The sequence below is a fragment of the Ovis aries genome, chromosome X, assembly GCF_016772045.2.
Source record: "Ovis aries strain OAR_USU_Benz2616 breed Rambouillet chromosome X, ARS-UI_Ramb_v3.0, whole genome shotgun sequence".
Taxonomy (NCBI): domain Eukaryota; kingdom Metazoa; phylum Chordata; class Mammalia; order Artiodactyla; family Bovidae; genus Ovis; species Ovis aries.
Genome location: NC_056080.1, coordinates 58,190,348 through 58,208,559, shown reverse-complemented (window position 1 = coordinate 58,208,559; position 18,212 = coordinate 58,190,348). Strand labels below are relative to the sequence as shown.

The window sequence follows — 18,212 nt, the reverse complement described above, 5'->3', positions numbered from 1 at the left end:
AAACCTCATTTAGAAAAGCACCCAATTCAAAATTTAACACTTTTAAGGTGGGCCTCTGATTTTAGCCCAGAGCATTCAGGAAGCCAGAGTCTCTTTTCCCAGGCAGAAATATTGTTACTTACGAGGACAGTACAATGGCAACAGCATCATTTAGGACACTTTCTCCAAACAGAAGTGCGTAAAGATCCACGTCTGCATGCAATTCATTAAATATCGCCAGTACAGTCACTAAAAGATGAGCCAAAAGCATATAAATTGGTTGCAGTTTCTGAATGAGGAGTGATATGATGCTTGATTCTAACAACACTGCGCTTTCCACTGTAATCCCATCACACTCTGAAAATACTTCTACTGCAGAATTTTAAAAATCATCACATTTAATGTGACTTAGCTCTACTGATAGTTGAAATCTCTTTTAAGGCAGAAACCCTATTTTATTTTTTATTTTATTGACATATGGTTGATTTACTGTGTTAATTTCTGCTGTACAGCAAAGTGATTCAGCTATACTCATATATTCTTTTTCATATTATTTTCCATTATGGTTTATCACAGGATATTGAATATAGTTCCCTGTACTATACAGCAGGACCTTTCTGTTTATTTATTCTATATATAATGGTTTACATCTGTTAATCCCAAATTTCCAACCCATCGCTTCCCTACCCTCCTCCATCTTGGCAACCACAAGTCTGTTTTCTATGTCTCTATGTGAGTCTGTTTCTGTTTCACAGATAGGTTCATTTCTGTTGTATTTTAAGTTTAACATGAAAGTTATATCATATGCTATTTGTCTTCCATTGTCTTATTTCACTTAGTATGATAATTTCTAGGTCCATCCACATTGCTGCAATGAAACCCTATTTTATTGATCATTGTGCTCCCAGATTCCAGCATAGGGTCAGGGCACAGAGAAGGCTTTACTGCTGCTGCTGCTGCTGCTGCTAAGTCGCTTCAGTCGTGTCTGACTCTGTGCGACCCTATAGACGGCAGCCCACCAGGCTCCCCCGCCTTTGGGATTCTCCAGGCAAGAACACTGGAGTGGGGTGCCATTTCCTTCTCCAATGCATGAAAGTGAAAAGTGAAACTGAAGTCGCTCAGTCGTGTCCGACTCTTAGCGACCCCATGGACTGCAGCCTACCAGGCTCCTCCTTCCATGGGATTTTCCAGGCAAGAGTACTGGAGTGGGGTGCCATTGCCTTCTCCAAGGCTATACTAAAGATATGTAAAATAATGCAAGTCCTCATTTATGACAGGCTATACATAATTACACTTCTCATGGGTTTCACATTTCACAGGTATTTAAAAATCAACTTTTTCCAGACCAGCAGCTCTCACACTTTTGATCTCAGGACTCCTTTACATCCTTAAAAAATTCTGAAGCCGGCAAAGAGTTTTAGTTTTGTGGGTTATAGCTTTCAATATTTACAGTATTGAGTAAAACAAAAAAATTAAATATTTATTCATTTAAATTACTAGTAAACCCATTCTATGTGAACATTTTTTACTGAAAAATAATAATTTTTCCATAAAATAGTGTAAAGACAACTACTGTTTTACATTTTCTCAGGTCTTTTTAATATCTGGAGTAATGGAACATAGTTTTCACATCTGTTTCTATATTTGATCAATAGGGAGTCAGTGTTACAGTTATGTAAGCCCTGGAAAACTCCACTCAACAGTACACTTCTAAGAAAGAATGTAAGCAAAAAAGACAAATGATATACTACTATTACTCTTAAATCAGTTTTGACCTTATGGAACCCCAAAAGGGTTTTGGAGTTTCTGGACTTTGGTTCTACTGATAGTTGGGGCCATATACCTCTTTGTCATGGGGGCCACCTGGTGTGCCATAAGATAGTTTAGCAGTATCCTTGGCCTCTACCCACAAGATACCAGTAGCATCACACACTCTCCCCTGCCAAGCTTTGGCAACCAAAAATGTCTCCATACATTGCTGAACATCTGCTGTGGTGGGGCAGAATCATTCCCAGTTAAGAACCACCACTCTAATCTGTACATACAGGTGGGGTTCACTCGCAACACTCACATTCAACTACCTTTTGTTTTGTTAGTTTCTGCCATAAGAAACTGAAAAACTAAACTCACTTCTTTAGCTTCCCTTGTGGTAAGTGCCACCTCTTGCTGCCTGGAAGAGGGTGAAGCCTGGATACAGTGCGGTCATCTTGCCTCCATGGGGCAGTTAAGGTGTGTCTGAAATCCAAACGTAGTGCACTAGAAAGACTGAGTGCCTGATTGTCATGGGAACCATGGCACCAGCTGGAGCTCTTAGCCAAGATAAACAGCTCTCTGTTTAAGTTAGTATTAGCCACACCATCCTGTTATTTGCAACCAAACACATTACTTACTGATACAATTAGAATACACCCAGATATTTAGCAGTATTATAAACCAACCACTTTCGTAACCATCATCCAGCACAGGAAACTGTAACTTTGCCAACCCCCACAGAAGCACCTCACAATATATTCCATCCCAATCTCAGTTCAGTTCAGTTGCTCAGTCATGTCTGACCCTTTGTGACCCCATGGACTGCAGCATGCCAGACCTCCCTGTCCACCACCAACTCCCAGAGCTTACTCAAACTCATGTCCATTGAGTCGGTAATGCCATCCAACCATCTCATCCTCTGTCATCCCCTTCTCCTCCCACCTTCAATCTTTCCCAGCATCAGGGTCTTTTACAACGAGTCAGTTCTTTGCATCAGAGGGCCAAAGTATTGGAGTTTCAGCTTCAGCATCAGTCCTTCCATTGAATATTCAGGGCTGATTTCCTTGAGGATGGACTGGTTGGATTTCCTTGCAGTCCAAGGGACTCTCAAGAGTCTCAGCCAACACCACAGTTCAAAAGCATCAATTCTTCAGTGCTCAGCTTGCTTTACAGTCCAACTCTCACATCCATATGTGACTACCAGAAAAACCACAGCTTTGACTAGATGGACTTTTGTTGCCAAAGTAATGTCTCTGCTTTTTAATATGCTGTCTAGGTTGGTCATAACTTTTCTTCCAAGGAGCAAGCATCTTTTAATTTCATGGCTGCACTCACCATCTGTGGGAGCAGTGGCTGCATGGCATGAGGGCAGCAGTGAGGAGATATCCCACATCTAAGGGCAGAGAAGCCCCAGGAAGATGGTAGGCGCTGGAGCTGCAGCTGCCTAGTGGCTGCATGGCCCTAAGGCAGCCCTGAGGAGATACCCCACGTCCAAAAGCAAAGAAGAAGCCCCAGAACAATGGTAGGAGTGAAATCACCTTTAGGATCAAACACCATACCTACCAGAAACACTTAGAGGGCTCAAACAAACCTTGTGCACACCAGGACCCAGAGACCCCACAGAGACTGAGATAAAACTGTGTTTGAGTGTCTCCTGTGGAGGTGCAGGTCAGCAGTGGACTGCTGTGGGGGCAGGGGCTCTGGGTGCAGCAGACTTGGGTATGGCATAAGCCCTCTTGGAGGAGGTCACCATTAACCACACCATAGAGCCGCCAGAACTTACACAGGACTGGGAAACAGACTCTTGGTGGGCAAAAACAGAACCTTGTGTGCACCAGGACCCAGGAGAAAGGAGCAGTGACCACACAAGAGACTGACCCAGACTTGCCCTTATGTGTCCAGGAGTCTCTGGCAGAGGCCTGGGTCAATGGTGGCCTGCTGCAGGGCTGGGGGCACTGAGTGTAGCAGTGCATGCACGGGACCTTGTGAAGGAGGTCGCCATTATATTCATTACCTCCACCATAGTTTAGTCCAGATAAATAACAGGGAGGGAACACAGCCCCATCCATCAACAGAAAAGTGGATTAAAGATTTACTGAACATGGCCCCGTCCATCAGAACAAGACACAGTTTACCCCTCAGTCTGTCCCTGCCATCAGGAAGCTTCCATAAGTCTCTTATCCTTCTCCATCAGAGGCCAGACAGACTGAAAACCACAATCACAGGAAACTAACCAACCTGATCACATGGACCACAGCCTTGTCTAACTCAATGAATCTAGGAGCCATGCCATGTAGGGCCACTCAAGACGGATGGGTCATGGTGGAGAGTTCTGACAAAATGTGGTCCACTGGAGAAGAGAATGGCAAACCACTTCAGTATTCCTGCCTTGAGAACAACCCCATGAACTGTATGAAAAGGCAAAAAGATTAGACAATGAAAGATGAACTCCCCAGGTCGGTAGGGGCCCAATATGCTACTGAGATCAGTGGAGAAATAACTACAGAAAGAATGAAGAGACGGAGTCAAAGCAAAAACAACACCCAGTTGTGGATGTGACTGGTGATGGAAGTAAAGCCTGATGCTGTAAAGAGCAATATTGCATAGGAACCTGGAATGTTAGGTCTATGAATCAAGGCAAATTGGAAGTGGTCAAACAGGAGATGGCAAGAGTGAAGGTCGACATTCTAGGAATCAGCGAACTAAAATGGACTGGAATGGGTGAATTTAACTCAGATGACCATTATATCTACTACTGTGGGCAGGAATCCCTTTAGAAGAAATGGAGTAGCCATCATCGTCAACAAAAGAGTCTGAAATGCAGTACTTGGATGCAATCTCAAAAATGACAGAATGATCTCTGTTCGTTTACAAGGCAAATCATTCAATATCACAGTAATCCAAGTCTATGCCTCAACCAGTAATGCTGAAGAAGCTAAAGTTGAACGGTTCTATGAAGACCTACAAGATCTTCTAGAACTAACACTAAAAAAAGATGTCCTTTTCATTATAGGGGACTGGAATGGAAAAGTAGGAACTCAAGAAATAACTGGAGTAACAGGCAAATTTGGCCCTGGAATATGGAATGAAGCAGGGCAAAGGCTAATAGAGTTTTGCCTAGAGAACGCACTGGTCATAGCAAACACCTGTTCCAACACAAGAGAAGACTCTACACATGGACATCACTAGATGGTCAATACCAAAATCAGATTGATTATATTTTTTGCAGCCAAAAATGGAGAAGCTCTATACAGACAGCAAAAACAAGACCAGGAGCTGACTGTGGCTCAGACCATGAACTCCTCATCGCCAAATTCAGACTTAAATCGAAGAAAGTAGGGAAAACCACTAGACCATTCAGGTATGACCTAAATCAAGTCCCTTATGATTATACAGTGGAAGTGACAAATAGATTCAAGGGATTAGATCTGATAGAGTGCCTGAAGAACCATGGACAGAGGTTTGAGACATTGTAGAGGAGGCAGGGATCAAGACCATCCCCAAGGAAAAGAAATGCAAAAAAGGCAAAATGGTTGTCTGAGGAGGCAGACAGCTATGAATCAAGGAGAAGCAAAAGGCAAAGGAGAAAAGGAAAGATATACCCATTCAAATGCAGAGTTCCAAAGAACAGCAAAGAGAGATAAGGCTTCTTAAATGAACAATGCAAAGAAGTAGAGGAAAAGAATAGAATGGGAACTACTAGAGATCTCTTCAAGAAAATTAGAGATACCAAGGGAACATTTCATGTAAAGATAGGCTTGATAAAGGACAGAAATGGTATGGACCTAACAGAAACAGAAGATATTAAGAAGAGGTGGCAAGAATACACAGAAGAACTACAAAAAAGATCTTCATGACCCAGATAATCATGATGGTGTGATCACCAACCTAGAACCAGACATCCTGGAATGCGAAGTCAAGAGGGCCTTTGGAAGCATCACTACAAACAAAGCTAGTGGAAGTGATGGAATTCCAGTGGAACTATTTCAAATCCTACAAGATAATGCTGTGAAAGTGCTGCACTTAATATGCTAGCAAATTTGGAAAACTCAGCAGTGGCCACAGGACTGGAAAAGGTCAGTTTTCATTCCAATCCCAAAGAAAGGCAATGCCAAAGAATGCGCTAATTGCACTCATCTCACACACTAGCAAAGTGATGGTCAAAATTCTCCAAGCCAGTCTTCAACAGTACGTGAACCATGAACTTCCAGATGTTCAAGCTGGTTTTAGAAAAGGCAGAGGAACCAGAGATCAAATTGCCAACATCCACTGGATCATGGAAAAAGCAAGAGAGTTCCAGAAAAACATCTATTTCTGCTTTATTGACTATGCCAAAGCCTTTGACTATGTGGATCACAATAAACTATGGAAAATTCTGAAAGAGATGGGAATACCATCAGGAATTCCTGACCTGCCTCTTAAGAAATCTGTATGCAGGGCATGAAGCAACAGTTAGAACTGGACATGGAACAACAGACTAGTTCCAATAGGAAAAGGAGTGCATCAAGGCTGTATATTGTCACCCTGCTCATTTAACTTATACATAGTACATCATGAGAAACGCTGGGCTGGAAGAAACACAAGCTGGAATCAAGATTGCCAGGAGAAATATCAATAATCTCAGATATGCAGATGATACCACCCTTATGGCAGAAAGTGAAGAAGAACTAAAGAGCCTCTTGATCAAAGAGGAGAGTGAAAAGGTTGGCTTAAAACTCAGCATTCAGAAAACTAAGATAATGGCATCTGGTCCCCTCACTTCATGGCAAATAGATGGGGAAACAGGGGAAACAGTGGCTGACTTTATTTTGGGGGCTCCAAAATCACTGCAGATAGTGAGCGCAGCCATGAAATTAAAAGATGCTTACTCTTTAGAAGAAAAATTATGACCAACCTAGACAGGACAGTAAATAGCAGAGACATTACTTTGCCGACAAAGGTCTGTCTAGTTAAGGCTATGGTTTTTCCAGTAGTCGTGTATGGATGTGAGAGTTGCACTATAAAGAAAGTTAAGTGCCAAATAATTGATGCTTTTGAACTGTGATGTTGGCTAAGACTCTTGAGAGTCCCTTGGACTGCAAGGAAATCCAACCAATCAATCCTCAAGGAAATCAGTCCTGAATATTCATTGGAAGGACTGAAGCTGAAGCTGGAACTCCAATACTTTGGCCCTCTGATGCGAAGAACTGACTCATTGTAAAAGACCCTGATGCTGGGAAAGATTGAAGGTGGGAGGAGAAGGGGAAGACAGAGGATGAGATGGTTGGATGGCATTACCGACTCAATGGACATGAGTTTAAGTAAACTCCGGGAATTGGTGATGGACAGCGAGGTCTGGCGTGCTGCAGTCCATTGGGTCACAAACAGTCAGACACAACTGAGCCACTGAACTGAACTGACATGTTTTTTACTCTATGGCTTCCCCCTTTCATTCCTTTCTGTTAGCTCTCTTTTCATAATGCCCTATTGTTTACTTTTGTCTTTTCTTAACCGTCCAATCCTGATGTATACAGTTCTAACTTCTACCATTTTGTTAACTTCCTTTAGCTTCTGTTGGCATATTAATAAAGTTTCATCTCCTTTGTGAGCCTCTTTTTCTGGTATGACTTCATTATCTGTAACTTTATTATTCAGAGGGGTTATTCCCACTTTTTCTTCTGTTTACATGAAATTCAACCTCAATCCATTTCTGCTGCTCACAGTAAATGAGGTGGGTAGAAGCCCAGAAGAGCTTTCCTAGTTTCATGGCTCTATGGCTCCCTCTTCTGGTTTTACACTAAAATATTAAAAAATATGGCCTCTGGGTGCAGCCACCTCCTCAATCCAGCCACCTCCTCAATCTGAGATCTACTTCCTCTGCTCTCCTTTACCATTAAAATCTGAGCTTTCTTTCTCCTTTAATGCCCTGTAAATCAAGGTCAGTGGTCTGAGCAGGTCATTTTTAGGGAGTACCTCTGTTGTTGCAGAGAGATCTTCCACAAGGGATTTCCTAAGAGCCCTGAGGACCCAGGTCCCTCCAGCACCCTCACACCTCCTCCAGTCTCCTTGCCCTCACCCACAAATGGGAGCCTAAAAAGCCTCCTCTCAATATCAACTATTGTTACCTGACAGAACCATAAAATTCTTGACTCTCAGGGGGGACCCATTCTTTTGAGTGTGAATACTCACGGGATATTTCTGGGTGCCCTGACAATCAAAACAACCAGCAGTCCCCTCTTCCCTTTGCTTCCTCCAGCATAGCTGCTGTTCTTATCCCAAAGTCTCACTGCTGTGGGTAGTTTGACCCCACCAGTTGATATCAGGGGATTCATTAAGATATTCTGTCAGCTAGTTCAGTCTGTTTTCTCTTTTGCTGTCCTGCTTGCTCTATTTTTGATAGAGATTAAGGGAGATTCCCAATCTACCCCTCATTGTGCCTTTCTTTACAAAAAGTTTAGTTCATTTATTTGAAAGTAAACAAAAAATAATTTGGATTTGAAAAATGTCAACTATATCACAAGGCAGATCCAGATAATCATAAATCTAGGCAATAAAATCACTACTGTAAGCATTCAGATGTAAGCCAGACATCAACATGAGGCATCACCAGCAGGCCTACTTTCTAAGAGACAGACATGTCACCTCTTCATAATACATCTTCAAGATACAAGGTCAGTCTCTTTCTTCCACCCCTAAAAACAGTTAAGCAAGTTACACAACCAGAAAAATCTTTAGGGATTAGGCTAAAAAAAAGTTCTTGTTTTGTGGATTATATATTACATGAACAATATGTGTGTCTCCTTACAAAAGACCTGTGATGGTTACTTTTATTTGTGAACTTGACTGGGCCATGGGGTACCCAGATATTTGATTAAACACTATTGTAGATGTGTCTGAGGTTTTGGATGAGATTAACATTTGAATCAGTAGACTGAGTAAAGCAGATGGCCCTCCTCAATGAGGGTGGGACTCATCGAATTGGTTGAAAATTTCACTGCAGATCTTGGGACCTCTACAGTTTCCATAATCACATGAGCCAAGGCCTTATAATCAATTAATATCTTGTTCCCTCTCCTCCTCCCCGCTATGTACACACACACATATCTATTTATTCTGTTTCTTTGAAAAACCCTAATACAAAATTGTTACTCTAGTTTATTATTATATGACATAAAAACTGTCTTGTTTTGAACCCAATGTTGAAGAAAAATTATCAAAACAACAACAATAATTAAGGTTTTACCAGGAAGCAGGCACTATGATAAACATTTTACAATTTTGTTTAGTCCTCATGAAAACCCTAAGTGGGCAGTATTATCGTATCCCCCAATTTAGAGATGAGAAAACAGGCCCTGTGTGATGGGCTGTTTTCCTGCTGCAGTATCAAACTTCCCAAAATCTCAGTGGTCGGACCTGACTGAAGTTTTATTGATTACTCATACAGTATGTCTACTGGGGGTTGGCACCAGAGGCCTCTGTTCACAACAGTCAGTCAGTCACTCACTCAGGAACTGAAGACTGGTGTAGGTCAATCTCAGTGAGCAGAGCATAGGGCTGGCAGTCCAGGAAACCTGGGTTCTAGGACTTTATCAGCAAGGTTCCTGGCAAGAACTAGATGAGCAATCTGAGGAGTGTTTAAAAAGGGGTTATTTATAGACGTGTAGAGAGAGTACAGGGCTTCCCTGGTGGCTCAGATGGTAAAGAATCTGGCTGCAATGCAGGAGACCCGGGTTCGATCCCTGGGTTGGGAAGATCCCCTGGAGAAGGAAATAGCAACCCACTCCAGTATTCTTGCTTGGAAATTCCATGGATGGAGGAGCCTGGCGGGCTACAATCCATGAGGTCACAAAGAGTCGGACACAACTGAACGACTAAGCACAAGCACGTAGAGAGTATGGGAGAGGAGGAGGGCAGTTACCTGCAGCTGAAAACAGGGAGCTTCTATGCCATCCCTGAGCCCGAAGGAGTGACTGTCAGAACCAGGAGCTGTGTGGAGAGGGTCACTCAACAGGAGCTGTGACCTCTGATCAAGGGACACAGGCAGCCCACAGGGACCCTGCATGTCTACCCCTGTTTCAGTCTCTTACTGGTACTGCCCCATGGACAAATCCAATGGGAAAGTAGAAATCTTCTGTATAAGTCAGCCTCCCAGTGCCAAGAAGAGAGTGGAGAAGGATGGTGTGTAAACCTGGAGGGGCAACTAGAAGCCATCCAACAACGCACAGCAAAGTCCAAAGACTTAATAAAGTGAAGGCTTGAGCTACATAATTTTCAAAAGCCCTTTTGACTTTTAAACACTATTTTCCTAAAATACGACTGTGAAAGTGAAAGTCACTCAGACGTGTCTGACTCTTTGCGACTCCATGAACTATACAGTTCATGGAATTCTCCAGGCCGGAATACTGGAATGGATAGCCTTTCCCTTCTCCAGGGCATCCTCCCAACCCAGGGATCGAACCCTGGTCTCCCACATTGCAGGCAGATTATTTACCAGCTGAGCCACAAGGGAAGTCCAAAATACTACCATACCAATAGTAAAAATATAATGTACAGTTAGCTTATTTATCCATGACGATAAATACTAGCTTTATAATTGATTTTAATAATTAACACTTTGCACTAGTCTAAACTTGGCTGTTCTGATTTTCAATCTCTCATTCTCCCTGCCCATCACCTTAGAAAGCAAGGCAAGAAGTTACCCATGGCCCTCCTGGGCAACTCTGTGTCCGACCAAGATGAAGACTACAGGTGTGGACAATCAGGTGATGGCAGTGGGTGGGGTGGCACAGATAGGCAGGGGATGACAGACTAGGCAGGTGACTTCTAAAGACAGGGAGTAAACAGGCTGCTCCCCTCACAGCTCAGCCCTTGGAATCAGAGAGAACAGGGTCACAACAGCTGTTTCCAACTGAACATGGACTGAGAAATTACAATTCACTGACTGAAGACTGCTGTTACAGGTATCTTAAAAACATGGGGAAAAATAAAAGAATAACAGAAAAACAAAGAAAGACAAAATATCAAGAACCTGACTTTGTTCATTCAACTAACTTTTCCTGAACACTCCATTTGTATACAAAAGAGCACTGAACACTTGTAAACCCTCGGCACAAAGCAGCAAGTAATGTTATGTAAGAAACAGACCTCACTCTAGAGCTGTAAGAGCTACTAACTGAAGCAGTAAAGGAAGAATAACTGTAAAGGAAGAATAACTAGGCAAGTGGCAGATTTGAATTCAGTTTCAAAGACTAAGCAAAAGACTGACCAGCCTGGGCGGTGCAACTAGAGAATTACTTTCTAACAGCACTGATCACAGGTTTTGAAACCTATGAATGGGTCTGGTTGTCTTGAGGGGTGTAAAGGTGTCAGGATTATAATGAGAGGAATCACCACATAATGATTCATAGGATCGGTGCTCATTTCCTCTGGTAGCTGTTTACAGCTATGTACTATGGCTTGGAAACATTTTTTTTTTTCCTGAATTGTGGATCCAATTTTAGTCCAGTGCACAAAGATGGCACGTGGCACTCGTGGCACACAAGTACAGAATGGAGAGGGCTTCTGGTTACAGAGCAGCCTACATCACCCCACACATACACTGTTCCCATCAACGGGAAGACCAAAGACTGGAGCAAGTACAGTGAAGTCACAAACAAGGACTTTTATTTTTTCATATCCCTCAATATCACGACATAACCCCAAATCAGAATTTTTGTTGGATACACCATGCCCAAGAAGTCAATCTAGTTTTATGTTTCCCTCTAACTCTACACTGAAGTTTTTATTTCTTTTATGGCCCAAATTCTCAAACAACATATTTTTAGGAAGCTGGTAAAACAGTTTCAATTTACAAAAACATTCTACATTTCAGAAAGATTCCCATTAAAAAGAAGTTAAAGTTAATGTTCTGATGTTTAGTAAGTTTCAAATTTCAATTTTCTAGAACTTCATTTTATATAAAACCCTTACTGTGCCAATCTTCACAGGCCAAATAAAAATGGTGTGTCATGGTAATGCCTTCCATTATTTTCTACCATAGTATGGACACATTAAAGTGAAGTAAATAATTACAAAGATAATATGGAAAAATAAACCTTTCTATCCAATTAAATGCAGCAACACTAATAGTTCAGAAGACAGTATCAATAATCTTTATGTTATGCGAGCTTGCCTTTGCTTATCAGTGGTACCAGTAAGATATTAGTAATAAACTTATAGATGAGTATAATTAGTAATATATTTTCAGAAACAATAAACATCTTTCTTAGACTTTAAAGAATCATCTTTCAATAGACACACATCTATTGAAATGTTACAGATATTGTAGTATTAGAATAATAAAGCTACATTTCAGGGTACTTGTGTTAAATGGTAACCTATTATTAAACATACACACAGGGAAAACACAGAAATCTCTGCCTGAGTCTGAAAATGTTTATTAGTTCTGATCAGTTGCTCAGTTGTATCCGACTCTTTGTGACCCTATAGACTGCAGCATGCCAGGCTTCCCTGTCCTTCACCAACTCCCAGAGTTTGCTGAAACTCATGTCCATTGAGTCAGTGATGCCATCCAACCATCTTATCCTCTGTCATCCCCTTCTCTTCCTGCCTGCAATCTTTCCCAGCATCAGGGTCTTTTTATAGAGACCAATATAATCAGCAGATGCTATGCTCAATGCTTTACATGCATTATCTCATTTAATCTTCACACCAGCCCTTCATAATAGGAAATAGGTACCATTACTCCTAATTAATAAATGAGAAAACTGGCACTCAGGAGATAAAGTGTGCCCAGGACACCCGGTCAGTAGCTGGCAGGGCTAGAATTCAAACCACCACTTGCAACTCCACACCCAATATTCTTGTCACAAACAAAGGTGCTTCAACCAGCCAAGTCTTCAGTATCAGTTTACTTAGAGTGTTTGTAAGAAAATAGTGGGGTGAAAGAGGTCAATGCTTTTCGGATCATCAAGATTTTTCAGAGCCACACAACTGTCTAGAGCTGTGCTATCCAATGTGGTAGCCACTAGCCACTTGGAGCTATGTAGGATGGGGAGGGAGGTGGGAGGGTGTTCCAAAAGCGAGGGGATATATGTATACCTATGGATGATATGTGCTGAGGTTTGACAGAAAACAGCAAAATTCTGTAAAGCAATTATCCATCAATAAAAATAAATTAATTTAAAAAAATCAGTTCTTTGGTTGCACTACCTCACATGTCAAGTGTTCAACAGCCACACATAGCCACTGGCTACTGTAAAGCACTAGGAAGATTATGGAACATTTCTATCACTGCAGATAGGTCTGCTGGCTAGCACTGATTTAGAAGACCCCCAAGAGGCACAGGGAAGTTGTTTGGGGGGTGGAATTTTAGTATCTTAGAGGTCATTACTGCCCAGAATGTTAGAGGCATCATAGACACTGAAAAGACCTTTCCATCTGTACTATGAGAACAAGATTAGCTCTTTCTCCATAAATTCTTTCCCTACAGTGGTGTGCTCAGTAGTTAACATTAGAGGAAAGAATAGCTGTAACTATTTTATGTGAACTAATTCAATTATGAGTTCCAACTTGAAGAGGAGAGCCTATTTGTTTGTTCTGAGCTGCAGGGGAGGAAGGGTATATAATAATTCCACTTTTAAGAAGTGGTTCAAATAACACTTGAAAAATACAAGGTAAGAGATTTATGAATAGGAACCACATCACAGTGTATAGGAGCATTGCACAAAAGGACTTCACAAATTAAATTACATTCACTACAGTACTAGTGTACATTTCTACTAAGCAAAGATATTATTTAAACCAAATGATATGCTCCTAAAAAGAAGGCAAAAGCATAACACTGAGAAAAAAAGACAGTCTAAGTGTAAAACTTATGACCAAATTAGACATTCTAAAATGAAAGACAAAAAGGAGGAAACACAGGTGGAAACAACTCAAGCACTTGTTGGCAGGTGAATGGATAAGCAAAAATATGGTATATTCATACAATGGAATATTATTCAGATTTAAAAGGGAGGAAATTCTGACACATGTTACAACATAGATGAACCCTGAGGACATCATGCTAAGGAAATAAGCCAGACACAAAGAGACAAATACTGATGATTCCACTTATCTGAGGTATCTACAGTAGTCAAACTCATAGAGACAGACAGTAGAATGGTGGTTGCCCAGGTCTGGGAGGTGGAGTGGGGAGAGAATGAAGAAATGTTGTTTAATGGGTACAGAGGTTCAGTTTTGCAAGACGAAAAAATTCTGGAGATTGGTTGCACAACAATATGAATATACTCAATACTGCTGAACTATACACCTAAGGATGATTAAGGTGGCAAATTTTATGCTATTTTTACAGTAATAATAATAATTTTTTAAAAAGGGAAAGGCAGGCCCTTCTTAGAAAAGCCATCTAAGTCCATTAGACCACTTGACTTACTGGTCTCTTCCTCTACTTTTATGAAAGTTGATGATTGCTCTGAGCTTTTTAAGATTTAAATAATGGAACATTATGACAATAAGGCCAAAGATGCAAATACCTGGGTCAGTAGCAGAGATAATTGCTCCGAAAAAGAGGCAATCCGTGTAGTAAAATTTATCCGAGAGCTGCCCCACAATCTTCATGAGCTTCACCACACCATACATGAGATTTCTATAACAAGAAAAGGTAAACTGTGTCAGAAGAAAAAGAAAAGAAAACCCACCTACTCGAATAAGCTGGCAAATACATAAGCAGAGGAGTACTAGAATACTGCACTTCCAAAGAGGTATTTGTGGAAACATCAGGCAGCTGTTGTGGTTGGACACTAACCAGGAACATGTGCAAATAAGACTTTGGCACCAAGTAATGGTCTGCAGTTACTGTCATCTTCCTGAAGTATATTGAGCATTCCATTTTTTTTTAATTGTACTTACAACTATAAAGTATGATCCTCAACTAGCAACAGTTAGGGCATTTTAAGCAACTGGGTAGTAGGGAAGAAAGGAAGAGTAAGAACCCTGCAGAATGGGTAATGAAATTGCTACAAAACTCCCAGGATTCCAAGACAGTGTATTTAAAGTCATGGATATAAATGGACTGGATCAAGCTGGAGAGAAAAAAAAAATGGGATGGCCACAAGGATCCAACTGGTCAACCTTCTCTGCCAATAATTATTACAAAACAGGGAAAAGAGGCAAAACTCTTTAAAATCTTCCATTAAAATATCAGTGTACTCACTGACATATCTGGCTTCTCACTCTGCATGGGTTAGACAGGCAGCCCTCCTTACACCTTGAGCAGAGCACATTTCCTACAGGACAGCTCACAAATTAGGGGGAGTGAGGAGTGTTAAAAGGCCTAGTACTTGTTATTAAATGTGTGTGTGTGTGTGTGTGTGTGTGTGTGTGTGTGTGTGTTGGCAGCAGCTGTAGGGATTAGGGGAATACAAACAACCACAGAATAAGGAGAAATTAAGAAAACAATCCCATTTACAATGTAATCAAAAAGATACAACACTTAGGAATAGATTTAACCAAAAACAAATAGACACAGTATAGACTCATTGTACCCTATAGCCAATCTTCAGTAAAAAGATTCTTGATAGTCAAGACCATATCATTGCTCATCTTTGTACTGTGGGTGTCTAGAGCTGTAGATTGATTATCTAGGAGCTCAAGAACTATTTGTAGAGTTGAATCCTTTTGAGAATAAATAGTTATAATTTAAAGTTTTGCCTACTGTGTGCTGGACATTGTTCCAGACACTTAAACAGTTATATTGCAATTCACAGGAACTCTATGATACCCTGGAGGAGGAAATGGCAACCCATTCCAGTATTCTTGCCTGGGTAATCCCATGGACAGAGATACCTGGTGGGCTACAGTCTGTGGAGTTGCAAAGAGTTGGACACGACTGAGCAACTGAACTCTACGATATAGATTTGATTTGCTCTTTGTTGCTTATCCAAGGCTTCTTTCATCTACCTTTTAAGTATTCTTAAAACTAGACCTTCCTCTACATTTCCTTCTATCATAAGTTTAGACCTGAGCAATAGACTTCTCTCTGGCAGCATTTTCCCCATCATCACCAATGCCAATATCCTGTCATTCTCTTACCGGACAAAGTCCAAGCCCCTCCTTTTTTGGTGGCATAAAAGGCTACTGCTTTTATCTCCAGCTTTCCAGATAATTTTTTTTAAATTAACTGAAGTCCACAGTTCATTCAGGTTTCCTTAGTTTTTACCTAATATCCTTTTTCTGTTCCAAGATTCCATCCAGGATACCACATTACATTTAGTCATCATATCTCTTTTGTCTCCTCTTGGTTTTGTGTCCTCTTGACAGTTTCTCAGACTCTGCTTGTTTTTGATGACCTTGGTAGTTAGGAGGAGTACTAGTCAGGTATTTTGTAGAATCTGAGACCTGTCTGATATTTTTTTTCTCATGATTAGACTAAGGTACTTTGATTTTAGGAGGAAGACATAGTGGTAAATGCCATTCATATCACAAATATCAGGTACAGAGTATCAACATGATTTACTAATTTAGGCGTTAATCCTGATCACCTGGCTGAGGTAGTATTTGTCAGGTTTCTCTACTGTAAAGCTACTCCTTCTTACGTTGCATGCTGTACTCTTTGTAAAGAAGTCACTATGCCCACAGTCAAAGGGGGGAAAGGTCAAGCTTCATCTCCTTGAGGAGGACTGGATCTGCACCAATTATTTGGAATTCTTCTAACATATCACTTCTCCCCCATTTATTTATTCATCCAATCATTTATTTATATCAGTATGTGTGTGTCAGTAGCTCAGTCATGTCTAACTCTTTGCAACCCCATGGACTGTAGCCCACCAGGTTCCTCTGTTCATGGAATTCTCCAGGCAAGAACAGTGGAGTGAGTAGCCATTCCCTTCTCCAGGGGATCGTTCTGACCCAGAGATCAAACCTGGGTCTCCCACGCTACAGGCAGATTCTTTACCATCTGAGCCACCAGGAAGCCCTTTATATAAACATAGACGCAAAGATACTTGTTTTATACTTTGAATGGTAATGCAAAACAATGTAATTTAGTTTGTTGTTCTTTAGTCATTAGGGGGTGGTTTGAGATTGGCTCTGTGTCCCTTTGACATGCTCTGGTATCCTTTTCTTTGCTTGTTTCTGAGCACTCCCTTACTCTCTGGCACTACAAGATGCTCCATTGTCATCCTGCATATTTGCCATCCCAGCCTAGAATCAGCCATTTCTGCAAAGGGTCTTGGCTCTTCACATTGAAGAATGACATTAGAAACCAAGATCCTGGGACTAGGTTTTATTTTATTTCATGTTAATTAATCTTAATTTCAATTTAAATAGTCACATGTGGCTAGGGCTTCCTTGATGCCTCAAGCAGTAAAGAATCTGCCTGCAATGCAGGAGACACAGGAGACATGAGTTTGATCCCTGGGTGGGGAAGATCCCCTGGAGGAGGAAATGGCAACTCACCCCAGTATTATTGCTTGGGAAATCCCATGGACAGAGGAGCCTGGTGGGCTATAGTCCACAGAGTCACACAGAGTCAGACACAACTGAGCATGTACATGCACACAATGTGGCTAGAAGCTACCGCACTGGCTAATGTAACTCTAAATCTTAATTATAATCATCACCCTTATGGCAGAAAGTGAAGAGGAACTAAAAAGCCTCTTGATGAAGTGAAAGAGGAGAGTGAAAAAGTTGGCTTAAAGCTCAACACTCAGAAAACTAAGATCATGGCATCTGATCCCATCACTTCATAGATGGGGAAATAGATGGGGAAACAGTGGAAACAGTGTCAAACTTTATTTTGAGGGGTTCCAAAATCACTGCTGGTGATTGCAGCCATGAAACTAAAAGACACTTACTCTTTGGAAGAAAAGTTATGATTAACCTAGACAGCATATTAAAAAGCAGAGACATTACTTTGCCAACAAAGGTCCGTCTAGTCAAGGCTATGGTTTTTCTAGTGGTCATGTATGGATGTGAGAGTTGGACTGTGAAGAGGGCTGAGCACCAAAGAATTGATGCTTTTGAACTGTGGTGTTGGAGAAGACTCTTGAGAGTCCCTTGGACTGCAAGGAGATCCAACCAGTCCATCCTAAAGGAGACCAGTCCTGGGTGTTCATTGGAAGGACTGATGCTGAGGCTGAAACTCCAATACTTTGACCATCTCATGCAGAGTTGACTCATTGGAAAACACCCTGATGCTGGGAGGAACTGGGGGCAGGAGGAGAAGGGGACGACAGAGGATGAGATGGCTGGATGGCATCACCGACTCAATGCACATGAGTTTGAGTGAACTCCGGGAGTTGGTGATGGACAGGGAGGCCTGGTGTGCTGCAATTCACGAGGTTGCAAAGAGTCAGACATGACTGAGCGACTAAACTGAACTGAAGCATCAAAATATTGGACTCTGGCAGTTGCCAGGGACTTGGGGGTAGGGGAAATGGGGAGGTGTTGCTCAAAGGGTACAAACTTCCAGTGATAAGATTAGTAAGTTTGGGGATCTA

The 18,212-nt window shown here is 41.4% G+C and overlaps 1 protein-coding gene across 1 annotated transcript in view; it reads right to left on the bottom strand.

Moving 5' to 3' along the window:
* Positions 1-18,212, bottom strand: part of SLC9A7 (solute carrier family 9 member A7) — a 177,719-nt gene that overhangs the window by 54,092 nt on the left and 105,415 nt on the right. Inside the window, exons 5-6 of the mRNA XM_027963353.2 lie at positions 14,247-14,359; positions 123-228 (exon numbers count right to left, since the gene is read on the bottom strand). Coding sequence (XP_027819154.1) covers positions 123-228; positions 14,247-14,359 — 219 coding nt within the window. The remainder of the gene's footprint in view (positions 1-122; positions 229-14,246; positions 14,360-18,212) is intronic.